The sequence below is a fragment of the Salvelinus namaycush genome, chromosome 5, assembly GCF_016432855.1.
Source record: "Salvelinus namaycush isolate Seneca chromosome 5, SaNama_1.0, whole genome shotgun sequence".
NCBI classification, from domain to species: domain Eukaryota; kingdom Metazoa; phylum Chordata; class Actinopteri; order Salmoniformes; family Salmonidae; genus Salvelinus; species Salvelinus namaycush.
The window spans coordinates 22,172,755-22,187,518 of record NC_052311.1 but is presented as its reverse complement, the minus strand read 5'-3'; the positions used below and the strand labels follow the sequence as shown (position 1 = coordinate 22,187,518).

The 14,764-nt window shown below is 41.8% G+C and overlaps 1 protein-coding gene across 1 annotated transcript; it reads right to left on the bottom strand.

Moving 5' to 3' along the window:
* Positions 1–12,550: 12,550 nt before the first annotated feature.
* LOC120046968 (stonustoxin subunit beta-like) lies at positions 12,551–14,453 on the bottom strand. The gene is made up of 2 exons (XM_038992520.1): positions 14,333–14,453; positions 12,551–13,092 (listed from the first exon to the last, which is right to left on the bottom strand). The coding sequence occupies exons 1-2, from the start codon at positions 14,451–14,453 to the stop codon at positions 12,551–12,553; spliced, it is 663 nt and encodes a 220-aa protein (XP_038848448.1).
* Between the last annotated feature and the right edge of the window lie 311 nt (positions 14,454–14,764).

Below are 14,764 nucleotides of genomic sequence, written 5' to 3'. Positions count from 1 at the left end.
GGGATTGCCCCCTTCTGTTGGGAACACGGTCATTCTGACCATTGTGGACAGATTCAGCAAGTTTGCTCATTTTGTTCCTCTCTCCAAGCTTCCATCGGCTACGGAGACGTCCGAGATCCTGGTCAGGGAGGTTTTCAGGGTTCACGGATTGCCCAGTGACATTGTGTCTGACCGTGGTCCTCAGTTTACCTCTGCTGTCTGGAAATCCTTCTGTTTGGCCATTGGAGCTACAGTCAGTCTCACTTCCGGATTTCACCCACAATCTAATGGTCAAGCGGAGAGAGCCAACCAGAAGATGGAGTCCACGCTGCGTTGTCTTGTCTCCTCTGATCCCACCTCTTGGTCATCTCAATTACCCTGGGTTGAGTATGCCCATAATACCCTTCCTTCATCTGCCACTGGGATGTCCCCCTTCCAATGCCTTTACGGATACCAACCTCCTTTGTTTCCTTCTCAGGAGAGGGATCTCTCGGTTCCCTCTGTCCAGACCCATATTCGTCGTTGCCACCGGACCTGGCATCGGGCCAGGAAGGCTCTCCTTAGAGTTTCTGACCGGTATCAGATACAGGCGAACCGTCGCCGTATTCCTGCCCCAGCTTATACGGTTGGAGATAAGGTTTGGTTGGCTACACGGGATCTTCCTCTACGGACGGAGTCAAGGAAGTTGTCACCTAAGTTCATTGGTCCGTTTGTAGTGGAGAGAATCATAAATCCTGTGGTGGTTCGACTCAAGTTGCCTGCAACACTTAGAGTGCATCCCACTTTTCATGTCTCCTGTCTCAAGCCGGTTCACCTCAGTCCTCTGTTGCCTCCTCCTCCTCGTCCTCCTCCTCCTCGGATGATCGGAGGTGGTCCTGTCTACACGGTGCGCCGCATCATGGACTCCAGACGGCGGGGTCGAGGGTACCAGTTTCTAGTGGACTGGGAAGGATATGGTCCAGAGGAGAGGAGTTGGATTCCTCGGCGACAGATTCTGGATGACGACCTGATTCGTGACTTCTACCGCCTCCATCCTGGCGCTCCAGGTAGTCCGCCCGGTGGCGTTCGTCGGAGGGGGGGTACTGTCACGAATCCCGCTTCCTGAGTCTGGGTTTGCCTGTGTGTCTGTCCTGGAGTGTGTTTCAGGTGTCCTGGAACGCACCCTGTCTGGTTGCCGGGCGAATTAGCTCATTGGGAGATTGATTTCACCTGCACCTGTTTCCCGTCAGTAATCTGCACACCTGTCCTGATCATCATCTCTACCCTTCAAAAGCTCTGACCTGACTTCCATTCCCTGCCGGATCGTTAGCCATGAACAGTATGTTGTGCCTGAGTACCAGACTCCAGTTGGATAGAATTTGTTTTGTTGTTTTCATTTACGTATTGCTTGCCTTGAACTTACCTCCGTTTGTTTTGTCTTCAGTTACTCACCTGGATCATTCACTCCATTCCCGCCTGGTTGACAGAGGATTCTGCTACTACATTGGATTCACCTATTACCTCATCTACTCACCACCGCTGCCCGTTACGCCATCTGGATATATCTACCTTTTCACATTTCACTGTAAATAAATACTCACCTTCTTCCTACGCTCCTTGTCCTGGTCTGCTTCTGGGTTCGATCTTGAAAGATCGTGACAAATTATTGTAAAAGAACCATGGCTTTTTGTTTCCACCACCAATAGTTAGAATAGGTAAAGGCCTGTATGTGGTACACATTCAACCACAGTGTAGTAGGTACAAAAAAATAAAAGTATGTATACATAAAATGTCCCTGCCTGTAACTACTGTGCCATGTGACTACATAGAGACACATTGTAAAGCATGGTTCCCCAACTGGCGGCCGCGGGTCGAATTTGGACCATGGGTGATTTATCCCATCCCCCACCTGTCCCCCATCAAGTTTTCTGAGCTCAAAAATAAGAAAATATATACAGTACCAGTCAAGCGTTTGGACACACCTACTCATTCAAGGCTTTAAAAAAAAATGTATTTTCTACATTGTAGAATAATAGTGAAGACATCAAAACTATGAAATATAAAAAAAAGTGTAAAACAAATCAAAATATATTTTAGATTTCTGATTCTTCAAAGTAACCACCCTTTGCCTTGACATCTTTGCACACTCTTGGCTTTCTCTCAACCAGCTTCACCTGGTATGCTTTTCCAACAGTCTTGAAGGAGTTACCACATATGCTGAACACATGTTGGCTGCTTTTCCTTCACTCTGTGGTCCAACTCATCCCAAACCATATCAATTGGGATGAGGTCGGGTGATTGTGGAGGCCAGGTCATCTGATGCAGCAGTCCATCACTCTCCTTCTTGGTCAAAAAGCCCTTGCACAGCCTGGAGGTGTGTTGGGTCACTGTCCTGTTGAAAAACAATTGATAGTCCCACTAGGCGCAAACCAGATTGGATGACATATCACTGCAGAATGCTGTGGAACCATGCTGGTTAAGTGTGCCTTGAATTCTAAATAAATCACAGACAGTGTCACCAGCAAAGCGCCATCACACCATTTTTCACCTTTATTTAACCAGGTAGGCTAGTTGAGAACAAGTTCTCATTTACAACTGCGACCTGGCCAAGATAAAGTACAGCAGTTCGACACATACAACAACACAGAGTTACACATGGAATAAACAAACATACAGTCAATAATACAGTAGAAAAAGTATATATACAGTGTGTGCAAATGAGGTAAGATAAGGGTGGTAAGGCAATAAATAGGCCATGGTGGTAAAGTAATCACAATACACCTATTAAACACTGGAGTGATTGATGTGCAGAAGATGAATGTGTAAGTAGAGATACTGGGGTGCAAAGGAGCAAGATAAATAAATAGATATACACAGTAAGGGGATGAGGTAGTTGGATGGGCTATTTACAGATGGGCTATGTACAGGTGCAGTGATCTGTGAGCTGCTCTGACAGCTGGTGCTTAAAGCTAGTGAGGGAGATGAGTCTCCAGCTTCAGTGATTTTTGCAGTTCGTTCCAGTCATTGGCAGCAGAGAACTGGAAGGAAAGGCGACCAAAGGAGGAATTGGCTTTGGGGGTGACCAGTGAGATGTACCTGCTGGAGCGAGTGCTACGGGTGGGTGCTGCTATGGTGACCAGTGAGCCGAGATAAGGCGGGGCTTTACCTAGCAAAGACTTGTAGATGACCTGGAGCCAGTGGGTTTGGCGACGAGTATGAAGCGAGGGCCTGCCAACGAGAGAGTACAGGTTGCAGTGGTAGGTAGTATATGGGGCTTTGGTGACAAAACGGGTGGCACTGTGATAGACTGCATCCAATTTGTTGAGTAGAGTGTTGGAGGCTATTTTGTAAATGACATCGCCGAAGTCGAGGATCGGTAGGATGGTCAGTTTTACGAGGGTATGTTTGGCAGCATGAGTGAAGGAAGCTATGTTGCGAAAAAGGAAGCTGATTCTAGATTTTATTTTGGATTGGAGATGCTTATTAATGTGAGTCTGGAAGGAGAGTTTACAGTCTAACCAGACACCTAGGTATTTGTAATTGTCCACATATTCTAAGTCAGAACCGTCCAGAGTAGTGATGCTGGACGGGTGGGCAGCTGCGGGCAGCGATCGGGTGAAGAGCATGCATTTAGTTTTACTTGCATTTAAGAGCAGTTGGAGGCCACTGAAGGAGAGTTGTATGGCATTGACGCTCGTCTGGAGGTTAGTTAACACAGTGTCCAAAGAAGGGCCAGAAGTATACAGAATGGTGTCATCTGCGTAGAGGTGGATCAGAGAATCACCAGCAGTAAGAGCGACATCATTGATGTATACAGAGAAGAGAGTCGGCCCGAGAATTGAACCCTGTGGCACCCATCACACCTCCTCCTCCGTCATTCATGGTGGGAACCACACATGCGGATGTTATCCTTTCACCTACTCCGCATCTCACAAAGACATGGCGGTTGGAACCAAAAATCTCAAATTTGGACTCATTAGACCAAAGGTTCAGATTTCCACTGGTCTAATGTCCATTGCTCGTGTTTCTTGGCCCAAGCAAGTGTCTACTTATTATTGGTGTCCTTAAGTAGTGGTTTCCTTGCAGCAATTCGACAATGAATACCTGATTCACCCAGTCTCCTCTAAACAGTTGAGATGTGATGTTGAGATGTGTCTGTTACTTGAACTCTGTGAAACATTTATTTGGGCTGCAATTTCTGAGGCTGGTAACTCTAATGAACGTATCCTCTACAGCAGAGGTAACTCTTGGTCTTCTTTTCCTGTGGCGGTCCTCATGAGAGCCAGTTTCATCATACTGCTTGATGGTTTTTGCGACTGCACTTGAAGAAACTTTCAAAGTTCTTGACATTTTCCAGATTGTCAAACCTTCATGTCTTAAAGTAATGACGGATCGTATTTTCTCTTTCTCTTTTACTAAATAGGGCTACCTTCTGTATACCACACCTACTTTGTCACAACACCACTGATTGGCTCAAATGCATTAAGAAGGAAAGAAATACCATTAAACGTTTAACAAGGCACATCTATTAATTGAAATGCATTCCAGGTGACTACCTCATGAAGCTGGTTGAGAGAATGCCAAGAGTGTGCAAAGCTGTCATCAAGGCAAAGGGTGGCTACATTGAAGAATCTCAAATATAAAATATATTTGGATTTCTTTAACACTTTTTTGGTTACTACATGATTCCATGTGTGCTATTTCATAGTTTTGATGTCTTCACTATTACTCTACAATGTAGAAAATAGTAAAAATAAAGAAAAAGTAGGAAAGATTTTGCCTTCAGAAAGTAGATTTTCAATTAGATTTTAGTCAAAACTGTAACTCAGCCTTGTGTTTTAGGTTATTTTCCTGCTGAATGGTTAATTATTATTTCAGTGTCTGGTAGAAAGCAGGCTGAACCAGGTTTTCCTCTAGGACTTTGCCTGTGCTTAGCTCCATTCTGTTTCTTTTTTATCCTGAAAAACTCCCCAGTTCTTAATGATGACAAGCATACCCATAACATGATGCAACCACCACTATCTTGACAATATGGAGAGTTGCACTCAGTAACGTGTTGTATTGGACCTGCCCCAAAAATAACACTTTATATTCAGGACAAAAAGTGAATAGCTTTGCTAATTCTTTTGCAGTATTACTTTAGTGCTTTGTTGGAAACAGGATGCATGTTTTGGAATATTTGAGTTCTGTACAGTCTTCGTTCTTTTCATTATTTCATTTAGGTTAGTATTGTGGAGTAACTACAAAGTTGTTGATCCATCCTCAGTTTTCTCCTATCACAGCCATTAAACTCTGTAACTGTTTTAAAAACATGATTGGCCTCCTGGTGAAATCCCTGAGTGGTTTCCTTCTTCTCTGGCAACTGAGTTAGGAAGGATGCCTGTATCTCTGTAGTGACTGGGTGTATTGATACACCATGATACACCACTGTAATCAATAACTTCACCATGCTCAAAGGGATATTCAATGTCTGCTTTTTTTACCCATCTACCAATACATGCCCTTCTTTGTGAGGCATTAGAAAACCTCCCTGGTCTTTGTGGTTGAATCTACATTTCGCTACACCCGCAATAACATCTGAAAAAAATATATTAAAATAATTAATCTGCTAAATATTTGTATGTGACCTTTAAATGTTATTTGATTTCATTTGAAATTCACTGCTCGGCTGAGGGACCTTACAGATAATTATATATGTGGGGTACAGAGATGAGGCATTAATTCCAAAATCATGCTAAACACTATTATTGCACACAAAGTTAGTCCATGCAACTTATTTTGTGACTTTTTAAGCAAAAATATTTTTAGGCTTGCTATAACCAAAAGGTTGAATAGTTTTTGACTCAAGACATTTCAGCTTTTCATTGTTTTATTAATTTATAAACATTTCAAAAAACATAATTCCACTTTGACATTATGCGATGTAGTGTGTAGGCCAGTAAACAAAACATCTAAAGTGAATCCATTTTAAATTCAGGCTGTAACACAACATTTTGAAAAAGTCAAAGGGGGTGAATACTTTCTGAAGGCACTGTATGTGACCATATACAAATGTAATCAGATTATGTTTTTGTCAACTATTATACCTGTTTGGGCTTCTTGCGGTCAATTTACAGGCTACAAATGATTTGTAAATTATGTTCCGGCCCCCTGACCATCCGCTCAAGAAAAAAAATCTGCCCTTGCCTGAATCTAGTTGATCATACATTTTGTGGCCCTCAATAACCACCATTCCACCATTCAGCAATGGTGACATCTGATTTTGAGCCTCTTCTCGTGACCTTCACCAACCCTTTGACCAGCTCTCGACGACATGTCGCAGGCTGCCTTTAGTGGCGGAACAAAAGAACAGGTTATGGTGTGGTAAGCATCATGACTTGTTATTGCAACAAAAACAAACACAAAAAAGAGATTGTTAGTGTGGCATGCGACAGCCTTTAAATATTGTAAGAATTATTTAGAGGGTATAACATCTTGGTCTACTGCTATTTAAATCAGAACAGAATTATTTACTACCAATCGAGAGGTACAGCCTTTTTAGTTTCAGCATCAACTGACAACAAGCTGTCCTGGGATCAGTGTATGGACGCCATTTCTAAGAAAGGCCAAAAAAGGCCGAATGCAATTCTGCAAAATCTTTGATTAATTGAGCTTTAGCACGTGCACTTATGAAATTGCACTTACCCTGCCTACTGCTTGTAAATATCCTTTGCTATTTGCTGTTTTTTTTTAATATGTAATTTCAGTTTTTTGACTGCTGCAAAATTAATTGCCTCTCTGAGGACATTAAAGATGTTCTTAATCTGAAAGCAGAATTACATTTTGATGATCTGTTCATGGTAAACTAAATCAATCATTTGGATTTGAAATAATGAAACTCAGATGTATGTTATGCTCTGTTGACTGTGTGACAGTGGTGCTCCGAGGGAAGGGGTGCCCTTCTCTGGCCACTGGGTCGGTCTTGCCACTTATCCCCCAACAGTCCAGAAAGGACTGGACATATCGCTATTGTCCAGACTCGTGATAAAAAAAACATGTTTTTATTTTATTTAAAACTTCACCAATGTGTCCTTGTCTTCTGTACTCTAGCATTACAGTTGACATATTCTATGGTGTTAGTCTGAGTGTAGTAATTTCTGATTAAATATGTGATCTGCCCCACACTACAAAGTAATAAGGTTGATATAATCTGTCAAAGTAATCAGACCAGATATTTTCATATATTTAAAGATCCAGTAAGACATATCAGAAGCTAGCAGATTCATTATTTACCAAGAACAGCTGCAAATTTCAATTAAACTACATGTCACGTGTGCTCCCTCTCCGGCCTCTAGGTCACCAGGCTGCTCGTTTTATGATGCACACCTGTCACCAGCGTTATGCGCGTTTGCGGTTTCCTCCCCAGTTGTCATTGTTTCTGTGTCTGTTCCATGTCGGTGTGCTGTTTGTTACGTGTTTGTTTCATGTATTTATTAAATGTATTCACTCCTTGAACTTGCTTCCCGACTCTCAGCGCACATCATTACACTACATCACTTTTGAAGTTCACTTTCCTTGCTTTGTCTAACAGTATCATGAATCTAGCAAAGAAGTTGTGGTTCAGAGTGCAGTATTTATTTAGTTTCATAACACATGTTTGCTAGCCAATTTCTCACACTGGCTTTAGCCATGAATCTGCTAGCTTCTGCATCTTTTAGTATGTTAAAGTATCTGGTCTGATTACTTTGATAGACTACTCAATCAATAGTATTACTTTACATATTTGATCTAACTGCCCCACGCTACAATCATAAATGACTATACTCAGACTACCACTATAGAATATGCCAACTGTTATAATAGAGTACAGAAGACAAGGAGACATTTAAGTTTTCTCCCCCTGGAGTAAGGCCTGACCTCTTGACCTCCTTACTCTATAGAGCTTTTCCAGTGGAGACTCGGCCGGTAGGCGTTGGTCCAGTCACACCAACGTCGGGGACCTGACCAACTGCGTTGACCATATCTTCCTCAGGCCAGCAGCCAGTCCCACCAGTCCTCAACGCTGGAACCTTGGATCGTACACCATCGCATACACAATCTATGTATCTTTGCCCTGCGGCGACTGGATCCCACCATATGTGACTAAGGCGACTGGATCCCACCATATGTGACTAAGGTGACTGGATCCCACCATATTTGACTAAGGCGACTGGATCCCACCATATGTGACTAAGGTGACTGGATCCCACCATATGTGACTAAGGTGACTGGATCCCAACATATGTGACTAAGGTGACTGGATCCCACCATATGTGACTAAGGTGACTGGATCCCACCATATGCGACTAAGGTGACTGGATCCCACCATATGTGACTAAGGTGACTGGATCCCACCATATGTGACTAAGGCGACTGGATCCCACCATATGTGACTAAGGTGACTGGATCCCAACATATGTGACTAAGGTGACTGGATCCCACCATATGTGACTAAGGTGACTGGATCCTACCATATGTGACTAAGGTGACTGGATCCCACCATATGCGACTAAGGTGACTGGATCCCACCATATGTGACTAAGCCAGCCATCACCTTGTGCACTTAAAGGCTTAAAAAGTCAAATGAGAATAAAACTACTTTGACAATATTTTGCTACTTCGCTCAAGTAAAGCAGCAGAAAATGTTTTGTCTTTGTAAGATGAACAATCCCATCCACACGTACTGTCGCCTACACCTGTAGGGATATTAGTAGTTCTGGGATAGACACAGTATAACCGTGAACATAATGAGAGACGAGACAAAACTAGCCAGTTAGAATAGTGTGTTGTAGGACAGCTCAGCTGACTGAAGACCGGGGGATTGAACTTGCAGTTAGTTTCCATGGTAACATGTCTTTACATGACATGATGAAATGTTGAAACTAAGTTGCAAGGTACTTTTGTAGCAAGGTGCTGTAGAACGAGTGTCATGAAACACATTCCAGACACTGGTTCTTGCTATCTTGGCATAACTGTGACAGAGATACTGTATATCGGCTAGCTACACTGAACAAAAATAAAAAACGCAACATGGAAAGTGTTGGTCCCATGTTTCATGAGCTGAAATAAAATATCCAGAAATGTTCCATAGGCACACAACGCTTATTTTCTAAAATGTTGTGCACAATTTTGTTTACATCCCTGTTAGTAAGCATTTCTCTTTCTCCAAAATAATCCATCCACCTGATAGGTGTGGCATATCAAGAAGCTGATTAAATGGCATGATCATTACACAGGTGCACCTTGTCCTGGGAACAATAAAAGGCCACTCTATAATGTGCAGTTTTGTCAGACAACACAATGCCACAGATGTCTCATGTTTTGAGGGAGTGTGCAATTGGCATGCTGACTGCAGGAATGTTCCCCAGAGCTCTTGCCAGAGAATTTAATGTTCATTTCTCTACCCTAAGCTGCCTCCAATGTCACTTTAGAGAATTTGGCAGTACGTCTAACCGGCCTCACAACCGCAGACCAAGTGTATGGTGTTGTGTGGGTGAGCGATTTGCTGATGTCAACGTTGAGAACAGAGTGCCTATGGTGGTGGTGTGGGTTATGGCATGGGTAGGCATAATCTACGGACAATGAACACAATTGCATTTTATCGATGTTAATTTGAATGCACAGAGATACCGTGACGTGATCCTTAGGCCCATTGTTGTGCCAGTTATCCGCCGCCATCACCTCATATGCATATATGTATTCCCAGTAATGTGAAATCCATAGATTAGGCCCTAATGAATTTATTTCAATTGACTGATTTCCTTATATGAACTGTCACTCAGTAAAATCTTTGAAATTGTTGCATGTTGTGTTTATATTTTTGTTCAAAATAGATAGGCTAGCTAGCTGCAGCTATACCCAAGCTATTCTAGCTAGCTGCTGTCACTGTCAGCTTGGCTAAACATAAGGTCAGCGCAGGTTTTAGCCTACACATAGAACTGAATTAACTGACCATCTTGAGATTGTGAGTCAGTCAGGAGGGGAGAAGAGACCTCAACTTCAAAAGGTCTCTCCATAGCAAAGCCATCTTAGCTTACCTCGCGGTCACTATACCAACTACTGTGCCCTTGTGTGTTGTGATTGAATGGCAAAAACACACCCAACAAACATCCGCATCAAACCACACCCCAAGACAACTCTCGTTTGGCTTCAGTCATGGCCGCTGCATTTCTTATTGAGCAATCTTGAAAACAAGGCCAAATCAGTAAGTTTAGCCCCCTTTAATTCTGCTCACTTCACAGTCATGTTTCTATGGCTCAGCCATAGGACCAAACTGTATCCAGTCACTTGAGAAAGTGTTGAGTAAATCAAATGTCCACTAGCTGGTTGTATTGTAGACTAAAGTAATCTCTTTCCCTAGCTAGGTTTCCATCCAATTGGCGACAGATCTGCATTAAAAAAGATGTACATTTTCCCACCAGAAATGTGTTTCCATCAAACTGACTTGTTGTGGATAAAAGGCTGTGCGTGATGACATAGTACGCATAAATATACATTTTGTGTTTAAATTCCTATGTAGTGAATAAAAACACAATTTAAATGGGTTTCCATTTCATTTTCAACTCTACTGATGGTTATGTGACAAAGAAAATTGCGTTACATAGCGAATGTGCACACTCTGGTCTTGGCACGTGCTCACAAGTCAACAGCTTGCAGATATAGTGCAGGTGTAGACTACTACATGATGAGAGTATTATGGACAAAAGAGCAAGATTATTTGTATTTGTCAAACTTCAGCCAGGCATCGATTTTCGTGTCTCCAGAATAAGACTCTTGATATTTATTGGAAATGAGCATCAAGCTCATCACCGTGCACTTCCGCACCCCTGTGAAGTTCATCTGAATTTATTTAATCTGTAGCCTAATAAACCGCATGCTTTCCGAGTCCCAGTCGGAGGACAGTACACCATATCATCATGTGACTCAAAGTTTACTTCGATACAATGATTATTCTATAAATATTTGTGCATAAAGGCATTTCCATCACCATTTCTCGCATAACTAATTTTACCGACACAAAAAGATCCAACCTTGTCTAGAGTATTTTGTTTTATTGACATTTGGAAAGTTTACCAACAAATTAGCTATTTCCATTTGGCGTGCCGTGACATTTTTTATCTATCATGTACTTTACTCGTGTAAAAAGGCTGGATGGATACCTGGTTCATGTGAGTTTCATTCAAATCATCTATTGCTCTGTGGAGCCCTGGCCAAGAGGCATCATCAGAAATATACGTACTAAATCACATTCACTGACAAGACACTTCAATCATAGTCTAAACCATTGGTAGACAGGTAGGTAGGTAGGTACTGTAGGTAGGATTCAATTTATTGAAAAGCCATATTCTTGTAAATGCAAATGAAAACATCTTCTTTCATCTGTATAAAATTGCATAAAGGATTGTTGTGTGAACATTTTGACAAATATGTGTTCTACCGATGGCAATATTTACAAACACCAAGGAATTAAAACAATATCAAAAAGATAATTGATTTAAAAACATGTCTCTGCACTCTCAGAAAAAAAGGTACCGTATTGTACTTAAAGGGGTAGAAACGCTTGTCACTCTAGTGGTATCCTGTTATTACTCATTAGTTATGTTATAGGAACATAATAGTACCCTTGCAGTCCGCACATTAAAAGAGCCAAAAAGGTACAAATGTTCCTTTTTAAGGTACAACCTCAGTGACAAAGCTTTTTGTTCATTTTAAGTGCCAAAACCTGGGATGTCAGAAAACAATTGTGGTGTCAGTTACTGTAGCCTAGAGGTTAGAGCGTTGGGCCAGTAATGGGAAAGTTGCTAGTTCAAATCCCCAAGCCAACAAGGCCCTTGAGCAAGGCACTTAACCCTAATTGCTCCAGGGTCGCTGTTGATGATGGGGGAATTGTGATATGCAGAACATCTCATTTCTAATTCCCACATGTGTATAAGACAAATACAGTATAAGCACCCACCAAATTCTTTATAATAAATATACCTATTTTCTATACCAGGTCTCTCACATGTACAGTTTTCACCATCCCCCTTCTGACACAAAGGTAATAAATTCAGGGGGTAGCCCTGACCAGGATTTGAACCTGGGTCAAACCATACCCATCATGCCAAGAGGTCCATACCTCTTGACAAGGCGGCTCAATGTTGGGTTAATGTCGCTCTAATATTATTTACAGCTCTTTATTGTCACATGCTCTTACATATGTATATACGTCTTTATAAAGACTTCAAAACGAGCATCAGATATGCTCAAACTCAAATGAACATAACCATGGACCACTGGTACAACACTTCCACTCAAGGGTGGCCAAAAATAACTAATTGAAAGCCACTCCCCCAATAAGCTACACCTCCAATGATTGTACTTTTATATTCAAAATATTGGGTACAAAAATGTACCATTGTACTAGATTACTATGTGTACATAAGTACATAATGGTGTATGTTGATATTTGTACCCCAGGGAACAATGTCGTACCCTAACCATACCATTTTTTCTGAAAGTGTGTGTTCTGTCATGCTTACAGGTGTTTGAACTGGAGTGTGACTTCCCTGATGTTCCTCCAGGAAACAGGAGGCTATTCTACCTGACACAGGGTCACTGAGGAGCCAGTCGCCCAAATCCCAAACCCTGGGTAGAGGGGCTCAGTGAATGTGGAGTGGAATGTGTGCACGCGGATTAGTGTGTCAGAGGAGACACTGTAGAAGGACAGAGTGCCAGCGGGCCAGTCCAGATACACTCCTACTCTGTTTGAGTGGGAGGATGAGGGGACAGGTATGGCAATTCTCTCGTCATTGTGCCAGGCATTGTAACCGTCATCAGAGCAGTGCACACTCCAGGACTTGATATTGAATCCAAGATCACAGTCATTACCATCACCTATCCTGTTGATTCCTTTATATGTCACTGCTATATCAGCCCCTTCCCCACTCCACTCTACCTCCCAGTAACAGCGCCCAGTCAAACCCTCTCTACACAGCACCTGTCTGCAGAAGTCAAATCTCTCTGGGTGATCAGCATACGGCTGCTCGTCTCTCACCTTTGTCACCTTCCTGTTCTGCTCAGACAGAGAGAGCTCTCTGAATGCTGTGTTTGGGTCCAGTGTGAGATCAGAGGCATCTGATGGGGGAGACCAAGACAACATGACATCATATTATATCAATAGAGCCAACCAACACCGTTTACTGTTCTCCAGCTACATATGGTGTTGTCAGTGATTGTCAGACATCGGACTGGAGCCCAATCGTTGCTTTCAGAACACTTTTCTTCTATCTCTTAAATCAACATTAGAGAATGTTTGTTCCCGTTCCTAATTCTACATCAGGCTACAGGAAGCAGTTCACCAACAGTGCCAGCTACAGAGTTGACGGCATCATTCTAGTTATATTTAGTGGGATGTTGGTGGTTTGGATCTATGGTTCCATAGAATGAGAGTTTCAATCTGACTGGACCAACTAGTTCAATCAGGTGTTCTGGAATTATCTCTGGCCCTCTGTGTGGCCGTATCACATGTAAAATATATAAATTAATCAAATAAGATGATAAAAAAAGAGAATGACATAGCTGTAAAACATGATCCTAAAAATAAACCATCAGGTTAGTGAATACCCTTGCTGTTAAATATGAGAGTTTCAGCATGAGATATCCTTTATATCTTTTTTACACATTTTTATTTATTTTACTAGGTCAATATGGCTGCTGTAAATGTTTTGGCGACAAACTGGTGGCAATTGTGAACAAAGTCAATAGTTGGAAGTTCATTGAAGATAATGCCATTGTTGATTACATGCTTTTTTCATTAAGTAGCCTATTTTCTCTTGAACCTGGTCTATCCACTAGAGAATCATGGACAATATTGACACAGATATAAACAATGACTACTATATATGAATAAACATTAAAGTGATTTAATTATAAATGACCAAAGTTACTATAGATTGCAATAGATTTTCTGTTAATTACCAAAATCACTGAATAAATTACCAGTGGCTTTGCAACCCTAGTCAACACTCACATTTCCTAAGATTGGATTTTGAACAGCACTCTCCACCATGGTCCACACTGTAGGAATAAAACACCATGATTCCATATCTCTCACACACACACACACACACACACACACACACACACACACACACACACACACACACACACACACACACACACACACACACACACACACACACACACACACACACACACACACACAATCTCTAATCCTTTCTGTTGAGTAATGATGATGTCATATCACTGATACAAGAACATACAATTCAAGTTATGGATACACTCACAAGCCAGCATATAGGAAGTATCTTTCTATCTCACTCTCTCAACCTTTCCTCCCACCTGTCAGTGTCACGTTCCCCAGAGCAACTCATCTTAGAGGTAGTGGCCCCCTCTTCTTCCGTTCTTCCCCCAGAGAGACTAATCTCAAAGTCCATCGCCCCCTCCTCCTCCTCTCTTCCCCCAGAGAGACTCATTGTACCTAAACAAAGACATCCAGCAGTTAGAAAAAAATATACAGACCAAAAATGATCATGCAATACAATAGTTGTAGTACAAAGTGACTGATTGAAAAACAATTAGAGAAAACCAACAATAAAAAGCTGGCCAATGCTTACATCATGATAAGGTGGGGTCACTAAAATTATACACAAACTTTTTTTTTATTTGGACAGTGAAGCTAAAACTTTTAATTTGGCTCTATGCTCCAGGATTTTGGATTTGAGATCAGAACAGAATGTCACCTTTTATTTGAGTGCTTTTTCATACATATGTTTTGTGAAAGTGA